Raw genomic sequence first — 23,074 nt, 5'->3', positions numbered from 1 at the left:
TTTAAAAAAGTATTAATTCCCTGAAGTCTGTGAGGAAAATGGATGGTCTCTCATTTTTTGGGCTCTGTGGGGCTGGACCTATTCAAGTAGGGGATTACAATTTAGTTACACCGTGTCAATGTTGAACGAAATACCGATCAATTCTTCGAAATATCTACCGGAGATTTACGTTAATTACATCTCTGTGTAATTAGGAAACAAGTGAATGAGAGATGGTGTTTGATATCTGTCTGGTATGAACTTTGTAGTGGTATTGTGTATGGAAAGTGACGGAGATGTTCGGGTGGTAGTGAATAGGCGAATTTAGTGGCATGTTAGATGTTTTTATTTAATTGGTTTAGTGTTCGTTTTTATTCTTAGTGAATGTGATATTTATAGTAGTATTAATGTTGCTAAAAGAAACCATGGGAAATCAATCCAAGTTGTCGGAAGAAGTTCCTTCGAAGGATGGACAGCGTCATCTCACGACGCTGCTGTTGAAGCGCCGTTTAGTGAAAGATGATATTTGGTAATGAACAATTTGCATTGTTGCTGTACTCGCTACTATACATATGAATTATGAAGCACTTGTAGGCGCATTGTGTAATTATGTCCTCGAAAACTCAGAGTAGTTCCATCCGTTTTCTGACAGTAGTGAATCACACCTTTACGCAGCGTATACGCTAAAGCATTAGTCGTGTATAAGGAGAGTTATGGTATTGTGAGTACTGGGGATTTTCATTGTTGTCAGCCCAGCATTTAGCTGACGCATCTATCAAAGCTCGATGTATTTGCTCCAGTGCAGTTTCTATCCCAATGGTCGAGTAATCACACTACCCCTTTCGCTACAGTTTTTTCGTCCAATAGACCTGTTGGTTCATGTTTAGCTGATACCTTACCTTCAGTGCGTAATCGAATTTGTCTTGCATGTAAAATTTATGGTATAAGATTTGTTATACGTGTTAGTGTCATTCGTAACATCTCGGCGATTAGAAAGAGCGCCCCCCTTGAATTTCTTGTAGTATCATGTCATTTTTCAGTGGTGGTGCATATTCTTCATGAATAACGCAATTTCACTAACTCGTTTTTATTTTTGTTTAGTTTTACCAAGAGCTTGATCTCAATCAACTCTCGTAACAAGTTTTGCGTACAAAATATATTTGATTCCGAGCTGTTGCTATTGAAAATTTTTGAAGAAATGTATGCTGCAGATTCCTCGATGCGAGCAGTATTTCCCATGTATGTTGTGTTGTAAGAAATAGCGTCGACGGTATGCGGTGGGGGGTGGGGGGAGGGGGTGGCGGCTTTAGGACACACACACACACACACACACACACACACACACACACACACACACACACGAGAAAAGAAACAGGGGTATGGATGATGAGAAGTTTACGAACTTTAGTAAGTTACCTTCAGTAGGTATCATCTTACCTTGTTTAGGGTAATATGCTGTATTAGTGATCTTAACATAAGTTCGGTATGTTCCGTGGTTTTATACTGCATATTTAGCTACTTGTCTGCTGATCAAGGAATTTATGCCTGTACTGATTTCATGTTCTTCAGGAAATTTGATATTTTAGTGCACTTTGTTGACTTTTTAGAGAAAGTATAATGTTTTTCAATTTCGTCAACAAAAAATAACTTTTCCAACATTTATGTAAGACATAAAGTAAGAAATTATGTTAGTTATGTTAATGCTGAAAAATGTTATCCCAAAATACTTGGTTCATAATAATTAATGTTCTGATGGAAAATCCTGGTAGAATGAATGATATGGAAAAAGTACTACTAGTTATCATGTAAAAATCATTGAGCAATCAGTAGGCACATAAACAAGAAGCTGAACAATGGATCTCAGTCTTCCAACATTTACTCGTCTTTAGAGAATTGGCTTTTTCTTTTGTATGAATATTTTTTGTCTTGTATATTTTTTATAGCCTTTAGATTTGTTATATTGAAAGAGAGAAACATTTTCTAGTTTTTGTAAGTTCTTGGCAATTTTTACAGAAAAGACTCTATATGTACAGACATTATGCAAATGTCATTTCCTTTATTACTGTTATTTTAGGTTGAGCTATTCAAGCCTGGTGTATCAAATGGTTTGCTTTATGATTCTGGGGCTACAATCACAGTGTTGGAGCAATGCTATTCAGTACTTTGCCTTCAATCACTTCATTTAAAGATAAGAGTTAGTTTCTTTGTATAAATTAAACATAGCTAGTACTTTGTGACTTGGATTAGACTCAGTTTCATGTTTGTTGGTGTTGCTGTATTTTTTTAAAAAATACAATAGGACAGAAATTTACTGTCTCTATTTCAAGTCATTGACTGGGTTTACTGGAGACTCATAAAAACACAACAATTTGTTTACACTTTTCCTCAAAATATCATTAGTTCTAAGTATACGTTCTCTCATGCTCAAGTTTTCAGATCGTCTTCAATGAACTCTTTAGTTGAATAGTAACATTTCTGCACCAGTTTGTCATATAAGGTATCTTCAATATGTCTAAATTGATACTGAACAATTTTTGGAGATAAATAGTTGTAGCTCCATTACAAGTTGCATTGAGAAGTATCTTTTTTCTTTATGGTGACTAGTTTCGGACACAGATGTCCATTTTCAACCTTCCATATCGTGTTACAAATGTACAGGCAATAGCCTATTTACAAGAACTACCCCTGCAGTTATAATCATAGCAGTACTATATCTGATTCGACAGCAGTAAATACACCACATAGTAAGGACTTTAGAGAACTGTCTGTGAAGTGTAATTACTGTTGTTGAGATGGCAATAGTGCCGCTTTGATCATCACTACAGGGCCAGTTTTTATACATAGGCTATCTCCTGTCTATTTATATGGATGGTCTGATAATGAATTAAAAAAGTTACTTCTAAATGCAACTTATGCTGGAGATACAGCCATTTATTTCAGTTATAAGACAAATTGCAGACCTATGTTTCATCTGCAATTTCATGAACAATTCTTTCTCTTTCAATTTGTTGAAAATTTTGATAGCCATATACGGTGGAGTTTGAGCATGAAGTTTTAAACAGAGAGCGGGAAGCGTAAAATTATTTTGCTTTCTGGTGTTGTAATCATTTTGAGACTGAAACTTGGGGTAATCCATGTAAAATGATTTTACATTCTGCAGCATAATTTCCTCTCTCTGATGGTATAAAAATTCTTTGTCTTTGGCTAATTCAGCAGGACCTAGATCATCCTAATACACTACCCTAAATTTCCATATTATTCCAAGCAAGCAGTGCTTCATGCTAAGACCTTTGATAGATCACAAAAAACTCCTGTGTCATGTTGGAAGTTATCTAGAGAGGGTCTCATTTTGTCTACAAACTGATTGGCAGCAGCTAGAAATCCATGTGGATATTTTGAAATTATATTAAACTTTTGTATGAAATTTTGAATTTGTATTGTGAAAGCCTTTGGTGGGAGGAGAGAGAGATTGGGTGATAGTTTCCCATATGTTCTCTTGTCCCTATTTTGAATATTTCATGCTTCACAGTATCTGGAAAACAGCCTTCTTCAAAGGACTGATTAACTGTTGTGGATAGTGGTTGTGCAAATATTTGTCCCATCCTGCTTGTGTTTTGCTCTTTAATGCGTAGGCCTATAGAATTTTCCATATCTTTTGCAATAGTTCTACTGAATGTACTGAAAGGTTCACCTTTAAATTCCTCAGGGCCAAAGAAAATTACCTTATGTTTAACTTTCTGTATTAATGTTTGATTTATTTAAATTTATAAACAATTCATTGAACATTTCTGAAATTTGAGCAGGATTTACAATACTTTTGTCCTCTATCTTGATTTCAAAAATATTGTGGCCTCTTGCTGTAGCGACTGTTTATGCTTTGTTCACTGACCACAGAGTCTGGCCTGCGATTTGTTTTTACTGTTCAATATAAACTTATTATTTAGCAGTTCTTTTGCTGACATTACAACATCCTTAAAAATACTTTTGTAGTATTTTTTTACATAGGTAACGAAAGCAGGACTTAAGTTGTTTTTCAGTTCCATGTGTAGCTGTCTTTTTCTTGTACTACATATGTTTATTCCTTCAGTAATCCACTTCACTTTATTTCTTACTTTTTTTACGGTATACAGTAAGAGGGAAAGTTTCATTAAAAACACGCAGGAAGTTTTCCAATAATTTAGAAAAAATTTCAGATTTTAAACATTGTGTTCAATAGTGTCATCCCCCCCCCCCCCCCCTCCCTCTTTTAATCTGTGTTAGAAGTAGTTCATATTTTCCATGTTAGACTGTTGTTTGGCTTAGGACTTTTTTTTGTTTTACAAGGTTCTATCGTTTTTGATAACTACATAAACAGGGCACAATGGTCAGAAAGTGCCAGATCTAAACCAATCTTATTTGCCTCATTATGTAATGTGCAAAAGATGATGGGTAGGAGTTACTAACTCACATCATCAGTATGTCTTTTTTTCTTTTTTGAAAAAAAGAAACTTAGAAGTGTTCAAAATGTAACCATATCTTCAAATGATTTTGTGATTTAAATGTAAAATGACCCATTCTACAGCAGTACAATCTATTGTACAAAATGATCCATGGAACATTAAACTAACTGCCTATAATTTGTTAAAATATTATATATGCCTGTTGCTGATCATTTGTTTACTCAAGTAAAATCAGAAAAATTGGCATTGGAACCTGATTTTTGAATTGTGTCAATGAATTTTGTTCAGCTGTTAGCTTCAGTAACTAAATCTATGTTGAAATAAGCAGTTATTATAACTCTTTTTCTTGGTTTCCTTTTTAAGTTTCCACAATAGACCCTGGAATTTCGACAAAAATAATTTTGTTAGTTCTTTGCCTGAAATTCTATACACGGATAAAATTACAGTGTTGAGGCCTAATTCTACATGAAATCTTTCAAAGTCACACTCTTCATTAAGAGAATCATAATTGTATCTTGCTTTATATTCCATTGACTTTTCCACAAGTATGCAGGATCCTTCCTTGTGTTAAATTACTCCTACAAAAGTGATATGCAACATGTAAATTTCCAAGGTTATTTAAGATTTTGGAGTCCTTTGTAAGCCAGTGTTCATTTGAGCAAACAGCTTTGATACTTGCACTTTCTTACAGTATGGTGTGCAAGGTGTTAAGTTTCTTCTGCTGTTTGGATGGTTTGAACAAAACCTAATTATGTTTAAGTGCATTAGGAAGGTATTTTTTTTTTTTTTTTTTTTTGATTGTCGCTAAGGGCATCTGCTTTGAAAGGTTATTTGTGCATTTTCGTTTCAACTCTGTTGCTAATTTTTACAACCCCATCTCTGCAGGCCAGTTTCCCTTAGTTAATATGAATTTACAAATATCACTGTACAGACTGCTGAATGGAGCTGAGCCTAACCCTTTTAAATATAGCCCATCTTGTCCTACACAATTATTACTAATAAATTTATTAGAGTCCACAAATAGTGCCCCATGCCTGTTGCACTGCTCTTTGGTTCGGTTATTTATTCTGTCTGTGTATTTATCACTCACCACTTGTCTGTGCAGGGTACCACTTAGTGATCACTTTTGATGCGTCTTTTACAATCTTTTCTTAACTGCCATTTTGAAGCGAGTTTGTCTCCAGATGGATGAAAATACCTTTATAGCTTTCATTGCTATTTACACATGTAAATGCATTTTGTTTCATTGCCTGCATGTTTCTGAACTGATTATTTAATTAATCCATACTTATTGCTGGGCGGACATCTGTTATGGTAGTCTGCACTGCAGTGTTTTTAATTAGTGAATTGCTAATTATCAAGAAGTAATTTTCAGCTATTTGTTCATCACTTTTTTTCTTCCCTTGCTTTTGTACTTCACTGCAATCTACTTACGTTTGTTTTAATTACTTCCTACCTCTATTTTGTCATAATTATCACTTGTCTCAGGTTGCACACCGCTTTTAGAACTTTGAATTCTGTTGGTTTTATGGCTATTTTCCAATCACTGTTCCACAAATCCACAAACTTTTTTCGTTCAGAAATTTAAGTGTTTTCTAGCTTCAAGAACATGTGTTTTATTCATGTACGTTACGTGCAAGTGTTTTTGTGTGTCTTGTTGTTATCTGTTCAGTTTCTGTCATTGTGACATAGTTTAGCCATGTCACATCCATTTTTTGTGTTTGATTAAGCTCTTAATATTATTCTTACTTAGCTTCTGTTCAGTGTTATGGTTTACATGGTGAACAACAAAATTAGTTGTGCATTGCTGAAACTAATGATTGTGAAACATAGAACTCTGTCAATGAAACAGTGCTTAACAATTGTGGAAGATATTGGATAATTTCATATTTCTGTGTAGGTTTTGGACCAGTAACGTCTATTTATATCTGTCTGATGTATTGAATCTGTCCAGTGAATTAAAGACAAGGGTCGGTGTGTCAGCTAGCCTGGGTGTGGTTTTTTATGTGGTTTCCTGCAGCCCACTAAGTGAATACTAGACTGTTGCAAGTTCCACTTCATTACGTGCTTTTCAAACATTTAGAAAAACTTTCGCTCACTTTCACATGAATCAGACTATGTGCAGACGGTACATACATTCCATATTGGGGGGGGGGGGGGGGGAAGGGGAGCAGTGGGGTGGTGACAAGAAAGGCATCCAGCCATCCCTTAAATTAACCATGCCAAGTCTGTTGATTACTGTGCTGATGTTGGACAAGGCCACAAGAAAATGATGGTGATTTACATTACATACTTCACTTCTCATGGACTGACATAAGCAATGATTGTGTACTATGAGATGTAAAAACTACAAAAAAATCTTGTTGTATAAGGATCCTGTTTGCAATAGTGGGTTATATGTAACAAAAATTTTAATTCTGTGTCTGGGAACGATTGACCTTAACTGTGAACCCACTTGCACCAGATGGCACCTTTTCAGGTAATAATTAAATTTAGTACAGGATATTGCAACCACATCACATGTCATTAGTAGCCTCATACCCACATGAAACAAAACACCATGTTAACAGCACATTTGTCAGTATCTTACATTTACTATTTAAAGTCAAAAGATAGGATGTAGTTGCTACATCTCAAATACATACTCACCAAAGGAAACAATCTGATTATATTTTAAAATATAATAATTTCAATGTGTTGCATTGATAATCAGTCCTGTCTTGTCACAAAACTGAGGCACTTGTGATGGTATGATGACACATTTCAATCTACTTTAAAAATTAGCTGTTAAAGAAGATAGCAGATATAAATCTTTGCCATACAAGAAGGAAACAGATTTATACATGCAAGAGCAAAACAGATTTGTAGGATCTGAGCAAGGGTGACAATGGTGATTGACCTCTACCTTAATGCTGCCATGGAAGCTGTGGAGCTTCACCTCTTGTAGCCACCAATTGTAGCACAGAGCAACTGCTACAAAAATTTTCAGAAGCATTAACAGCTTTTTCAGTAAAATGATGATCCGATACTTCAACTGAAGAAAAATCTGTCTTCAGCTCCTGTCAAACTCTCGCTGGTGCTTCTCCAGTGTAGATGATGATGAAAACGTATATAAATCCATCGTCATAATTTTTCTGCATATTGTTTAATTACGCAAAGAATGAAATTGGTTACTTTCAATTTGCATTTATTAAAACCGATAGAATTGATGAAACAACAATCTTCCTGCCAACACCAAAAGTTCATGGATTAATTTTAAAATTCGTGGAGCATCCCAGGACAATGTGTGAACATTTCTCCTTGGAGCAATGGCCATGACGCGTGGGTAACAAGTGGCCAGGTACACAGCATAACTAGAATGGCTAAGGCATTCACCCTATTTTATCATGATATGAAACAAAAGATCAGATCACAAGAATACTAATGAGATTTCTACTTTGCAATGCATTAAATGATGAAACCACTCTTATGCATATACATTGGATTGGTGGCTGCGGAAAGTGTGTTGTCACCAACAAGTTTGCGATATATACAGTGTACAACATTAAACTTCCATTATTTTATCTTTAAGGGATTTAGAATTTTGGGGCATAAATGTAACAATGAAGGGGGAATAATATAACCTCTCAAAATTTTTTAATTTAATGACTTATTTGTGATTGCTTATATGTAATAAGATTGATTTATCCTTTACTAGTTATGAGCATAAGATTTCAATATACATTTCTTATACATTTTACATGTGTCTCATGCAGAGAAAGTTCTAGTGTTGTTTATCCAGAGTGCCTTAGAACAATGTTTTATCTGCATGTGAAACCAATAAGTTAAACAAGAAATGTATGCCAAGATCTGAAAATAGGCTTAGGCTGCAGCTAGTAATGCATAACTAAATTATTTATGAAATTGTCAAGTTTTGTTGTTTGATTAATTATATATCTAAATGACCACATAGTTCTCTGGCTTTCGGGAATAAAATAATGTGGAATATCCTTTTCCTTTCTGTAACATTATTCTTTATAACTGTATGTTCTGTTCAGTTATGTTTAATGGTCTCTCTGCTGGTGTTCTTGTTCCACGATACACTAGTAGTTTCCTTGTCCCCCCACCCCCAATTGTTACTCATAATCACACAGCTAAGACTGCTGCTTGTGTCAGCTTTCAAATATGTGATATCCTTTCACATCTAAATCAGAACTATTCTCTGTATTTTATTTGTAGTGATTCTTTACGGCCAAGATACACTGGCCAGCCAGAACATTATGATCACTGACATACTATTGATATAAACCTGTCCAGGCGATAGCAGCGTCATCTGGCGAGGCATGACTGCTAGTCAGGCACACGCAGGGTGCATGAAGTATCAGTGTGTGTGCTGTCCATGCTTAGAATGGGAAAGGTGCACAATCTATCTGAGTTTGACTGAGGGCGGATTGTGATGATCCAGAGGCTCAGCACAAGCATTTCAGAAACTGCACGACTTGTCGGATGTTCGAGGATTGCAGTGGTGAGTGTCTTCAACACGTGGCGAACCCAAGGTGAAATCATGTCCAGATGTTGTGGGATTCGTCAGCCAACCCTCGTTAAGATGTTGGATGTCTTAGGCTGGGCCGACTAGTAAAACAGAATGGGTGACGAACTGTGGTAGAACTAACATCAGACTATAATGCTGGGCAGAGTGTTCATGTGTTACACAGTGCACCACACACACCTGGGCGTCCGTAGCTGACAGCCCAGGCATATGCCAATGTTAACACCATGACTTCATCAACTATGACTGAAATGGGCACGTCACCATCGGCACTCAGTGGCAGAGTATTGTGTGGTCTGATGAATCCGTCTTCATCATACCGATGGGAGGATGCGAATCTGTCGACTCTTTGAAACCTGTCATGTGCCGTGGAGACAAGCAGGTAGCACCTTCATTATGCTCAGGGGAACATTTACGTGAGCATCCATAGGTCCAGTGGAGCTTCTGCAAGGCACCATGATGACAAAGGAGTATTGTACACTGGTTGCAGACTGTGTACACCCCCTTATGACAATTGTGTTTCCTGATGGCAGTGGCATTTTTCAACAAGATAATGCACCACGTCACAAGTTCAGGAGTGTGAGGGAATTGTTTGAGGAACATAGTGGCGAGTTACAATTGATGTGCTGGCACCCCAGCTTGCCAGATCTGAACCTGATTGAACACATCTGGGATACAATTGAATGTGGCACCAGAGCTCATTGCCCCCCTCTCTGGAATTTATGGGAATTAGGTGACTTCTTTGTATAAATGTTGTCCCAACTCCCTCCAGCAACCTACCAAGGCCTCATTGCTTCCATGCCATTATGTGCCATTGCTTTTATCTGTGCCAAAGGTGGACAAGACTGGCTGTTAGGCAGTTAGTCATAATATTGTGGGTAATCAGTGTAAATTAACTAATTGTTGTACTGCTGTTACATTTGCATGAATGCCTTGAAGTTAAAACGGTTTTTTGTTGATGCTTTTCTGTAGACCTTTATCTTCTCTCCCAAGAATTTTGTGAATTAATGCCATCTATTTGCAAATTACTTTCTTTTTCAAGCATATTATTTGCAGTCTATTGCTAGGATGTCATTCTGATGTGCATGTGGAGAAATTTTTTCTCTAACAATAATAATTTGCTGTCATTATTTCTAGTACTGGCAGTGAGATGTTCAAATCTTGTACTTCTCTTTTATAGAAGGCAGGACATTTCCCCATTTGGTGCCTTACCTACATTTCTTATTTCCACATCAGTGTACTTTCCTGTCCTTCACTTTAAGTGTTTGTTAATGTTTAGCAGTTTTTTTGTTTGTATGCATTTTGCTATTCTAATATTTCTTTACCTAAATTAGTTTGAAGAAATAATGTGCGTGGATTCTGTGACTGTGCTTTACCACAAATAATTTCCATTACTGTATCTGAGTACTGAATTCCAGCAGCTTTCAGCTCAATGTATTCTGGAAGTTTTTAAATCAATGTATATATCTTAGGATACATCTTTGATTTACCACTACTGGGATAGGACATGAACTGACAGATTCTGCAATCCATGATTTATCTTCTGATATAGTTTTATCACCTTCAGGCAAAAGAACAAAAAAACATCTGATGATGTTGCTATTTTTCGGTATGTGAACATCACACAATTTTGAAAGTGTTTCTTTGCCACTATTAATTTTTGTACCCCCTTATCTCTGACATTGTGGTTATTTAATTTAAGAATATTTATTCTGTCTTCATTTTCTCTCTTTCCCTTCCAATGAAAAGGCCTAATTAAAAGTTTAGAGTCATTTGTGAGTACAAAGTTATCATTTGCTGTCATATGTTTGATGAGTTTTCTCTAGTTTTTATTGCATTTCCACTTCATTGCAACCCCCAACCATCACCAGCTAATATATGGTCACATGAAGTTTGTCATAATTAATAATCTTTCCTTCATGGGGGACAACAGCCATATAGAATTTTTTGAAAGATATTTCTGCCATTTGATCGTTAATTGTTTGTTTATTCTACACAATCATGATTTCGGTATTGTAACCATTCTCAAGTGCATGTTGAAATGTTAAAATATGTCACAGACAGGTCACACATATTTTAACATTTGAACATGCGCTTGAGAATGGCTAAAAAGCCAAAATAATGATTGTTGTTGTTGTGGTCTTCAGTCCTGAGACTGGTTTGATGCAGCTCTCCATGCTACTCTATCCTCTGCAAGCTTCATCATCTCCCAGTACCTACTACAACCTACATCCTTCTGAATCTGCTTAGTGTATTCATCTCATGGTCTCCCTCTATGATTTTAACCTCCAATACTAAATTGGTGATCCCTTGATGCCTCAGAACATGTCCTACCAACCGATCCCTTCTTCTAGTCCAGTTGTGCCACAAACTTTTCTTCTCCCCAATCCTATTCAATACCTCCTCATTAGTTATGTGATCTACCTATCTAATCTTCAGCATTCTTCTGTAGCACCACATTACAAAAGCTTCTATTCTCTTCTTGTCCAAACTATTTATCGTCCATGTTTCACTTCCATACATGGCTACACTCCATACAAATACTTTCAAAAATGACTTTCTGACACTTAAATCAATACTCGATGTTAACAAATTTCTCTTCTTCAGAAACACTTTCCTTGCCATTGCCAGTCTACATTTTATATCCTCTCTACTTCGACCGTCATCAGTTATTTTGCTCCCCAAACTCCTTTAGTATTTTAAGTGTCTCATTTCCTAATCTAATTCCCTCAGCATCACCTGACTTAATTCGACTACATTCCATTATCCTCGTTTTGCTTTTGTTGATGTTCATCTTATATCCTCCTTTCAAGACACTATCCATTCCGTTCAACTGCTCTTCCAAGTCCTTTGCTGTCCCTGACAGAATTACAATGCCATTGGCAAACCTCAAAGTTTTTATTTCTTCTCCATGGAGTTTAATACCTACTCTGAATTGTTCTTTTGTTTCCTTTACTGCTTGCTCGATATACAGATTGAATTACATCGGGGAGAGGCTACAACCCTACTCACTCCCTTCCCAACCACTGCTTCCCTTTCATGCCCCTTGACTCTTATAACTGCCATCTGGTTTCTGTACAAATTGTAAATAGCCTTTCGATCCCTGTATTTTACCCCTGCTACCTTTAGAAATTGAAAGAGAGTATTCCAGTCAACATTGTCAAAAGCTTTCTCTAAGTCTACAAATGCTAGAAACGTAGGTTTGCCTTTCCTTAATCTTTCTTCTAAGATAAGTGGTAAGGTCAGTATTGCCTCACGTGTTCCAACATTTCTACGGAATCCAAACTGATCTTCCCAGAGGTCGGCTTCTACCAGTTTTTCCATTCGTCTGTAAATGATTCGCGTTAGTATTTTGCAGCTGTGGCTTATTAAACTGATAGTTCGGTAATTTTCACATCTGTCAACACCTGCTTTCTTCGGGATTGGAATTATTATATTCTTCCTGAAGTCTGAGGGTATTTCGCCTGTCTCATACATCTTGCTCACCAGATGGTAGAGTTTTGTCAGGACTGGCTCTCCCAAGGCAGTCAGTAGTTCTAATGGAATGTTGTCTACTCCGGGGGCCTTGTTTCGACTCAGGTCTTTCAGTGCTCTGTCAAACTCTTCACGCAGTATCGTATCTCCCATTTCATCTTCATCTACATCCTCTTCCATTTCCATAATATTGTCCTCAAGTACATCGCCCTTGTATAGACCCTCTATATACTCCTTCCACCTTTCTGCTTTCCCCTCTTTGCTTAGAACTGGGTTTCCATCTGAGCTCTTGATATTCATACAAGTGGCTCTCTTTCCTCCAAAGGTCTCTTTAATTTTCCTGTAGGCAGTGTCTATCTTACGCCTAGTGAGATAAGCCTCTACATCCTTACATTTGTCCTCTAGCCATGTCTGCTTAGCCATTTTGCACTTCCTGTCGATCTCATTTTTGAGACGTTTGTATTCCTTTTTGCCTGCTTCATTTACTGCATTTTTATATTTTCTCCGTTCATCAATTAAATTCAACATTTCTTCTGTTACCCAAGGATTTCTACTAGCCCTCGTCTTTTTACCTACTTGATCCTCTGCTGCCTTGATTACTTCATCCCTCAGAGCTACCCATTCATCTTCTACTGTATTTCTTTCCCCCATTCCTGTCAATTGTTACCTTATGATGTCTCTGAAACTCTACAACCTCTGGTTTAGTCAGTTTATCCAGGTCCCATCTCCTTAAATTCCCACCTTTTTGCAATTTCTTCAGTTTTAATCTACAGTTCATAACCAATAGATTGTGGTCAGAGTCCACATCTGCCCCTGGAAATGTCCTACAATTTAAAACCTGGTTCCTAAATCTCTGTCTTACCATTATATAATCTATCTGATACCTTATAGTATCTCCAGGATTCTTCCAGGTATACAACCTTCTTTTATGATTCTTGAACCAAGTGTTAGCTATGATTAAGTTATGCTCTGTGCAAAATTCTACAATGCGGCTTCCTCTTTCATTTCTTTCCCCCAATCCATATTCACCTACTATGTTTCCTTCTCTCCCTTTTCCTACTGTCGAATTCCAGTCACCCATGACTGTTAAATTTTCGTCTCCCTTCACTACCTGAATAATGTCTTTTATCTCATCATACATTTCTTCAATATCTTCGTCATCTGCAGAGCTAGTTGGCATATAAACTTGTACTACTGTAGTAGGCATGGGCTTCGTGTCTATCTTGGCCACTATAATATGTTCACTATGCTGTTTGTAGTAGCTTACCCACTCTCCTATTTCTTTATTCATTAATAATCCTACTCCTGCATTACCCCTATTTGATTTTGTATTTATAACCCTGTAATCACCTGACCAAAAGTCTTGCTCCTCCTGCCACCGAACTTCACTAATTCCCACTATATCTAACTTCAACCTATCCATTTCCCTTTTTAAATTTTCTTATCTACCTGCCCGATTAAGGGATCTGACATTCCACATTCCAATCCGTAGAACGCCAGTTTTCTTTCTCCTGATAACGACGTCCTCTTGAGTAGTCCCCGCCTGGAGATCCGAATGGGGGACTATTTTATCTCTGGAATATTTTACCAAGAGGACACCATCATCATTTAACCATACAGTAAAGCTGCATGCCCTCGGGAAAAATTACGGCTGTAGTTTCCCCTTGCTTTCAGCCGTTCGCAGTACCACAACAGCAAGGCAGTTTTGGTTAATGTTACAAGGGCAGACCAATCAATCATCCAGACTGTTGCCCCTGCAACTACTGAAAAGGCTGCTGCCCCTCTTCAGGAGCCACATGTTTGTTTGGCCTCTCAACAGATACCCCTCCGTTGTGGTTGCACCTACGGTACGGCTATCTGTATCGTTGAGGCACGCAAACCTCCCCACCAATGGCAAGGTCGATGGTTCATGGGGGGAGGAAATAATGATTGTGTAAAATAAATGAACATTTAACAGTCAAATGGCTGAAATTTCTTTAAAAATTTACCATAACTATTTGGGAACTTGTGTTTACTTAATGCAAAGTAATTTCATTATTATACTGTGGGAATTTTCACTACATGTATATCTACATCTATACTCTGCAAACCACCATGAGGTGCATGGCAGAGGGTATGTTGCATTGTACCAGTTCTTGCAGTTTCTTCCTGTTCTGTTCTCATATGGAGTGCAGGAAGAAAAGTTGTATGAATGCCTCTGTGTGTGCAGTAATTGTTCTAACCTTATCCTCAAAATTTCTTTGTGAGCAGTACATAGGGGATTGTAGTATATTCCTAGAGTCGCCATTTAAGGCTGGTTCTTCAAATTTTGTTAATAGACTTTCCTGGGATAGTTTTCATCTATCTTCAAGAGTTCTTCAGTATCTCTTTGACATTCTCACATGAATATCTGTAGTCATATTTGGTATATCTATAGTTCTACACTATGTTTTACTAAATTTCATTGTTTCAGTGGCAATATTTACATAAGATGATTTTTAAGTGTTTTATAATATTTTAATTGAGACTGCATAATGTAAGAATCTTTGATAAGCTTTACTTATTTAGAAACAAGGTCCTCAATGAAGTCAACAATGTTTGCACAAAATTTTAACATTTTGCGTTCTGTCAGTATTAGCCCACTAATTATATTTAGTAGTTTCATATGAATCACAATTTCCAATTTTTACCTTTTTATGTATGAAAGTCCTTAGTTTTTCTTTTGGAGGTCACTTAAAGTGCTGCACCGTACATAGGTGGGTTGAGTTTTCACAGACTAGCGTTTTTATGAAATCTTTATAATTTTATTAAAAAGGAAGACACTTCCTAATGTTCTGCAAAACTGTATTTATTTGGTCATGAACTCGCTTTCAGCTTCTTATGTTGTGAGTATTTCTTACAGAAAGAGCGACTGAATTGTAAAATTTTACGGTTAGATACATTACTATAGCATTTAAACTAACAACCTAAGAAAAATCATTTTACATTGGAGCTGTGGGAGGCTCTTCTATAAATTTCTTGGATCTTGATGTAGATATAAGTATAAGAAAACATGTGTTTAGCATTTACAGAAGAAACATAGCTATTGGTACAGCAATCCCTGCAAGCTCCCAGCATCCAAATCAGCCTTTCAAGCATAATTACAAATCGTCAAACAAATCACTTCCAGTAATGGCTATAACTCTGCCCTGATTGATAATATTCTTAAAAAAAATGGGTGGGGAGGTGGGTGGCAGAAAGATGACCCTACTGGAAATAATGGGAATCAACAAACATGACACAGAAAACCAGTCTAGAATTAAATGATCAGACTCAGTTTCCATTTTCCCCCTTGTTAAATTAAGATTTTGTTAAAAATATGAGATTTAGTCTGTAAATTAATTTTATTTCTCATAATTTGTTATGTGTATCTCTGTATAAAATTTTTGTTTCCCTTCAATTTTTTAGTTAACGTAATTATCGTAATATTTTCCTATGTAAATACTTTGTCTTTTTTATATCTTCTGTGCAAATAATATCAGAGTAACTCGTGCATCATGTTTACCTGTGTTTGTGACATTCAGTTGTCACCTAAAGATAGTCTAAGAAGCTGAAAGCCAGTTTGTGGCCAAATAAATATAATTTCGCAGAACATTAAGAAGTGTTTTTAATATTACTGTCACGTTCTGCCAAGTACTGACAGAAAATTCAATAACTTTATAATTTTCTTCAGATGCGTACATATTAATCAACAACATTATACTCTGATGAATAATGCAGACACGTCATTAGTGGGTACCGTTGGAAACCGCTGAAATGCACGATTTAGGTTTGCGTGAATAGATTTTTTGTAAAACTAACTATACGGCAAGGCTGTTCACCTTCTTAATTTGAATAAATTTCATGTAAATTGTCTAAAATCAGCTTTTTCTGTGTGTATGTGATTTTTGTGTGTGTGTGGGAAAAGGGGGGGGAAGAATTTTTTCTTTCTAGCTTTGTGTAATTTTTTCCTTATGTTTACCCCAGTTTTTCTTTTTAATTTAAACTTTTGCATGATCCTATTTACAGTTCTCATGAAGAATGTGTTATTCCTAGTTATGTGAAAGTAGTATTCAAGGTGTTTGTAACTTCTTCATATTGTAATACTGTCATTTTTGGGTGCCCAAAATGTTCATCATCATCATCATAATCATAGTTGTGGGTTGGGTTTTAAAGAAGGTTTTATGACAAGACGCACATAACTATTCCCCTGCATTTACTTTTAATTCTTTTGAAGTAAGATGTGGCTGGGTTTTGCTGTATAGTGAATAGTAGTCATGTTTGCTTTATAGGTTTCTTCTGTCTTTTTCTCTCTTTTTTAAGAAATTAATTTACTTTTTAAAATAACTATTTACAATGAAGACAAATTGTTCCATCATCATCTTTTTGTGTTTGTGATCAGTGATCATTGCTTTATTACTGAGATGTTTTACTCACATGTTATGTAGCTTCATTCTTAGTGTAACTTCTTAGGTGACATTTAGTTGAAGTTACTATCCCTATGCTGAATTTATCATCCATTATGAATAATTAAGGGATACCTACCTAAGGAAAGAAATTCCAAATATGGTGAACTCAACGAAAAATGTCCCCACAGACAGCTCTGCAGAAGCTCACTATCTTTTGTTTCATGTCTTTTTAAACATGATTCATGTGGTTTGCTACTTGTTCCATGGTTTTTAAACAAAGTATTTTGTATAAAAAGAACAATGCTGAAACAAATTTTTTGCAAATATTTGAATGTAATGCATTTTGTGAAGCAGCTGAATAGAAAATGACCTAAAATTTCCAATAGTCCTATAGCAGGAGAAAACACAATAGGTAACAAAAACACCATTAGTTATATTTTCTCGAGTGGTGTCCCATGCTTTAAGGATTATTCCTTTATCTTTGTGTGATACTGAAGCATGCCTTTTGCAAAATGAAATTTAAAGATGTAATTATGTATTCTGGTACCTTTGATGGTTTGACTAAAATGTATTAGCATGCGCCCCCCCCCCCCAAGATGATCAATATATTTCACAGTGTGTGATCATGAAATTTAATGTAGATGATAGAAAAATTTTAATTTGATTTCAAAATGGTAGGTAGCAATTGTCATGTCGTGCCACTACAATGTGATCAATGCCGAAACCACCAAACTTTCAAATGCTGTAAATTGGAACTTTTTTTTTAAAATTGACATAGACCCATTGCCATGTAAGCTGCTTAATATGTATATGCTATTTGCATATCATGACAGGTGCCTGGTATGATTATACAAATGTGAAAAGGGGCAAATAGACCTGTTAACACTTTCTTTTTCCTCAAGAAGTGTACCTCATTGGTCAGTATGAAGTGCGTAATGCAATTAAAATAATTCATTTCAAAGTGGGGAAAAAAACTAGTCCTAACTTTTTTGACTATTGGTTTCTTCCTTAGGGAGGAAAAAAATGATTGTAGGGAAGATTAGAAGAGAGAGGCAGATCACATGCAACCCAGAATGATAGGGACTCACCTGTTGCAAGGATGATGGCAAACCTGCCTCTTCCCTAATCTGTCCTTTTTCTACCCTGTGGAAAGAACTAATAGTTTTAAAAACTTGGACTAGTATTATCACTTTTAAATGTGTTGGCAGTATTGGAATTTTGCCTTCTGAAGTCAAGTACTTACCAGACATTTTCTCTCATTGTGATTTTATATTTTTGTTAAGTGAATTTTACTTTTGATACAAGTAAATTAACTTTTAGACCAGTACAAACATTGAAAAATGTAATAAAAATGTTAATGAGTACTGAGTGAGGTGGTACAGTGGTTAAGGCAACGATTCTTTATTAGCTATTGATCACATGTAGCAGAATGGGCTTCACATTGCTATGCAATGTCCGCCCCTGGTGGCTGAGTGGTCAGCGCAACGGAATGTCATACCTAACGGCCTGGGTTTGATTCCCGGCTGGGTCGGAGATTTTCTCCACTCAGGGACTGGATGTTGTGTTGTCCTTATCATTATTTCATCCCCATCGACATGCAAGTCGCCGAAGTGGCAACTCTGAAGACTTGCACCAGGCGAACGGTCTACCCGACGGGAAGACCTAGCCACACAGCGTTTACATTGATATACAGTAGCAATCCCTATATTAATTACTGTTCACAGTGCATGTACAAATAATTTATTCTAAATTAACCTGTTGTACAGAACTGTAATCATAATTCTATGACTCAATTTCTGCACCACTCATATCCAAGAATTATCCCGGACTGTGGAATGGACTGTTAATGAACCATTTAAACAACTTACATTTAAAATTATTGAAAGGAGCCTTGATTGCGGAATGTGGCAATTTATTAAAAAATTTAGACATTTCACTTTGTGAGAATTGCTTGTGTTTTTTTTTTTTTTTTTAATTTAATTTCTTTTTTTTTCCATCCTGTGCCAAGGAATGTCAATACACTTCTTGTTTCTGGTGTCATGGCAGTATGTTCTCTTTGGTGTCAAACTCTGCTCTTGTTTTCACATATAACAATGATGCATAGATATAAACTTTATCACTGTCATTATTTTGGTCTTAACAAATAAAGGGCAGCAGTGTTCCTTTGGACAGATTTGACATATTACTCATAGCAGTTTTTTTCTGAATCAGTAATACACCACTGATGTGACTTGAATGACCCCATAACAACAACCCATAAGATATGTGAGATTGGAAAAGTCCAAAGTAAGCTGCCCTAAGATTTTAATTTGGCTACATATGAGATAGGACACCCTATATATCTTTCTGCAAATGTGATTAATATGGGGTTGCCAGTTTAGATTGTACTCCGTGTGTATATCAAGCATTTTTACAGATTTTGCTTCTATGTCTTTTGTTAGTCCCAGCAACAGGTGTTGAGTTTTCTCTAGAATGCACAGTAGTTTTCTTCTTCTTTTGTTTCAGTCTCTTTGGAATATGTTGGATCAATCATTTTTTGTGTGTTCTTTCCTCAGTGTCCAATATTTCCTCGTTCTTTCTGATCTTTACCTCTCTTCTTTCGAGATGATGCGTTTGGGCTTTTGTGTAGATTTGTCTTGGAACTTTATATTTTAATCATTAGTAATTAATTTAGCTGTTCAATTGATAAGTGTATTTTCTGAAACCTTTATTCTACAAGATCTTTCTCAGTTTATTTAAACGAGTTGGGTTTTGTTTTGCAGCTATGAAAAAAGACAAAGATTTGTTTGGTTAATCTGTTAGAGTTCATTCTGAGAAGATGCTCTTAAAAATTCATTCTCCTTTTTCTCACTGCGTACGAAAAATTTTAGACTTTGTTGTAGAGAATTTCATTTATGATGTATAATATCTTATTATCTTGGAATTTTGGTCCTATGATTTTCCTTAAAAATTTTCTTTCCTTTATTTCAAGTTTCTCAGTTTGGCCTTGGAAGTAGTGTTCAGTGTTTCTGCTGCATACAGTGCTTCTGGCTTAATCACTGCCTTGTCATGTGTAATTTTGGACTCCCATGAAAGGGATTTTTTGTTGTATTTATCTTTTGTCAATTGGAAGGCCAGTTCAAGTTTATTTTTTCTGGATTCCATTGCTTTGCTTTCCTCAGCATTCCAACTAATCCATTCTGAGATATTTAAATTCTTGTACTACTTCAGTCTTTTGTTCTTCGACTTTGAGGTGTTTATGTGAGTTCTTGATGTTTATCATCTTAGTTTTTTCGAAGATGTGAAAACCTATCTTAAGTGCTTGTTTCTGTCGTTCAAGACTTTGCTCCTGTGCTTCTTCTATTGTCTCGGCAAACGGGCTCATATAATATGCAAAGGAAATGCAATTTATTTTAAGGTTCTTCCTTTTGCAACCCAATCTTATACCACTCATTATATTTGTGTTCCATTCTCTGACTACTTTCTCAAGCACACAGTTGAACAGCAATGGTGAGAGTCCATCCCCGTCACACTCCTGTTTTTATTTTGAAGGGTTGTGATTGTTCACCGATGAATTTAACTTTCGAAAATGTATTTGTGTTTTTAAGGGTCGCATTTGTGATATTAGTCATATCCTTATCCAAACCCATTTCTTCCGGGACTGCTAAAAGAGATTCTCTGTCTATTGAATCATATATGTGTTTTGAATCAAAGAAGGATATGACATTGTGTTTTTGTCCAGTATTTGTTCCGAGCATGATGTGCCCTTTCTATCCCTCCCTGGTATTCCCCGATTTGCGGGTCGAGTTGCAGCTCTGCCTTGTTCAAAAGGATGTTAGAAAGAACCTTGTATGTTATATACAGCAGTGATATTTTGCTGTAATTGTTGGGGTCTGTCTTTGTCTTTCTCGGGGATAGGGTGGATGAGAGCTGTTCTCCATTCTGCGGGGGCCTCCTCTCCTTCCAGCTTTTATTGGAAAAACATTGAAGGGATGTAATTGCATTTTTGTCAGCTTTTTTACATAGTTTGGCCACTATTTGGTTTTCTCCGGACACTTTATTGTTTTTCAGTTCTGAAATTACCTTTCGTAGTTCTTCAGTCATTGATGGTTCTGAATCCAACTTCTCACTGTTATTTGGGATGTATTCAGATTTTTCAAGGGTGGGTTCACAATTCAGGAGCTTCTCAAAGTAGCCTGCTAGTATCGTGCAGTTTTACGTGTTATTGTGAGTGGTGGTCCCGTTTACACCTCAAAATTGGAGGGTGGGAGCTTTGTATCATGATAACCTGTGTTTGAACATTCTGTAAAAGCTTCTTGTGTTATTTTTAGTAAATTCTTCATAGATTTGGAGAAGAGTTTTGTTTTCATGAGTCTTCTTTATCCTTTTTATACTTTTGTGTACCAGTTTTTTAACTCTAATGAAATTTAAGCTGCTTCCTTCTGTTTTCTGTGATTACCAGTTTTGCCATTTCTTGTTCCAATGAGAGCATCATGCTCTAGCAACTACCAGGTGTGTTTATTGTTTTTTATGTTGGATGCTATTCATTCGGTTGTCATAATGAACTTTACTTGGTATCCTCCCAACTTTGGGTCTGAATCTTTTCTGTTGCTTTTGTGAATGCATCTGATTGTAATATTTTTTTGGTGTTGTACTTTTGACTTTGGATTTGTCTTGTGCTGTGTTTGTTGTTTGGGATGACTTTGAACTTAATTTTAGAGAGGTAGTGGTCCTAATTAAAGTTTGCGCCCTGAATACTGTAACATTCATGATTTCTTTGCGAGAAATTTCCTTGATTGCCACATGATCCAAGTTTGAAATTCCACTAGGTTGGGATTTGGGGATGTCCATGTCCTTTCATTTTCATGGTAATTTTTTGAAAGCTGTAGATTTAAGAATTAGGTAGTGTGCTTGGCTAAATTTTACTAGCCTGGCGCTATTTCTGTTGGTTCTTTTGTGGGCAGGATAGTCTCCAACAATTTTCTTATATTTTCATTCTTTACCAATTTGTGCGTTAAATTCTCGAAGAAGAATGGTGATATGTTTATCCAGAATTTTCTGAATAATTTCATTTAGTTTTTCATGATATCTATATTAATAGGGGCTGGGGCATTGATAATAGTGTAAATTTTGTTTGTACTTGTGGGTGTAAGACTAGTGTTTTTCCAGAGGGGTATCAAAATCAACTATTGAGTTAAGATTTTTTTTTGGTCAGTTATAAAGGCTATTTCAAAATGTGGTATATTTTTCGTCACTCTGTCCTACTTTCCCGTTGTATGTCCTAAAACCTTTGGCGTCGAAGCTATGTCCTAAAACCTTTGGTGTCGAAGCTATCTGTATCTATGTATGGCATTTCTTGACTAGCTACTGTGAATATGCTGCGGTTCTTTAGTGTATCTGTAAAATGTTTTAGTTTTCCAATCTTCAACAATTTCTTCTTCTTTCTTGGCTCTACAGCTCATGATGAGCCTTGGCCTCTTCTGCAGTTTCCTTCCATTTCTCTTAGTCCTTTGCCAATACTCTCCAGTTTCTATAGCCTATCTTCCTAAGATCTTTGATTACTCCATCTTCCCATCTGGCTCTTGGTCGACCACATCCTCTCTGCCCTCCTGGCTTTCCTTGTAATATTCTTTTTGGTACTTCTGTATCATTCATGTGAGACACATGTCCCGCCCACCTTAGTCTGGATGATTTCACTATCCTTCTGATGGGTTGGTCTTTGTATATGATATACAACTCGTGGTTGTATCTCCTCGTCCATCTTCCTCTTTCACAGATTGGGCCGATAATTCCTACAAGTACCTTTCTTTCAAATGCATCCAGTGTTTCAATATCTTTAGTTGTTAATGTCCAGGCTTCAGAGGCATATGTAAGCACTGGTAGTATAAGTGATTTATAGATAGTTAATTTAGTGGCAAGAGTCAGGAGCCTTGAGGATAGAAGTCTTGTTACGGCAAAATAGGCTCTGTTGGCTAGTATTAATCTCAGCTTGATTTCATAGGAGGTATCATTTAGATGCGTAACTGTCGAGCCCAGGTACTTGAAATGTTCAACTCTCTCAAATGTATAATTGCCCATTGTTATTGCATTTGGCAGATTTTCTCTATGTGCTTTTCCAGCTGCCATATATTTTGTTTTTTGTTCATTAACAATTAACCCCATGTTCCTACTAGCCTGTTCGAGAGCTGCAAATGTCTCTTCAATTGCTTTCTGGGTTCTTGCTATTACATCTATGTCATCCGCATAGGCCAGTATCTGCACTGATTTAT

At 36.3% G+C, this 23,074-nt stretch overlaps 1 protein-coding gene across 4 annotated transcripts in view; it reads left to right on the top strand.

Annotated features, from left to right (window-relative positions):
• The first annotated feature begins 235 nt into the window (after positions 1 to 235).
• LOC126471102 (ubiquitin carboxyl-terminal hydrolase 15-like) overlaps positions 236 to 23,074 on the top strand; it is a 184,954-nt gene continuing 162,115 nt past the window's right edge. For all 4 annotated transcript variants that reach the window (XM_050099175.1, XM_050099179.1, XM_050099178.1 and 1 more), the window contains exon 1: positions 236 to 508. In XM_050099175.1, coding sequence (XP_049955132.1) covers positions 387 to 508 — 122 coding nt within the window. In that variant the 5' untranslated portion in view covers positions 236 to 386. The remainder of the gene's footprint in view (positions 509 to 23,074) is intronic.

This window comes from Schistocerca serialis, chromosome 3 (assembly GCF_023864345.2).
Source record: "Schistocerca serialis cubense isolate TAMUIC-IGC-003099 chromosome 3, iqSchSeri2.2, whole genome shotgun sequence".
In the NCBI taxonomy this organism is placed as follows: domain Eukaryota; kingdom Metazoa; phylum Arthropoda; class Insecta; order Orthoptera; family Acrididae; genus Schistocerca; species Schistocerca serialis.
This window is presented reverse-complemented; position numbering and strand designations above follow the sequence as displayed.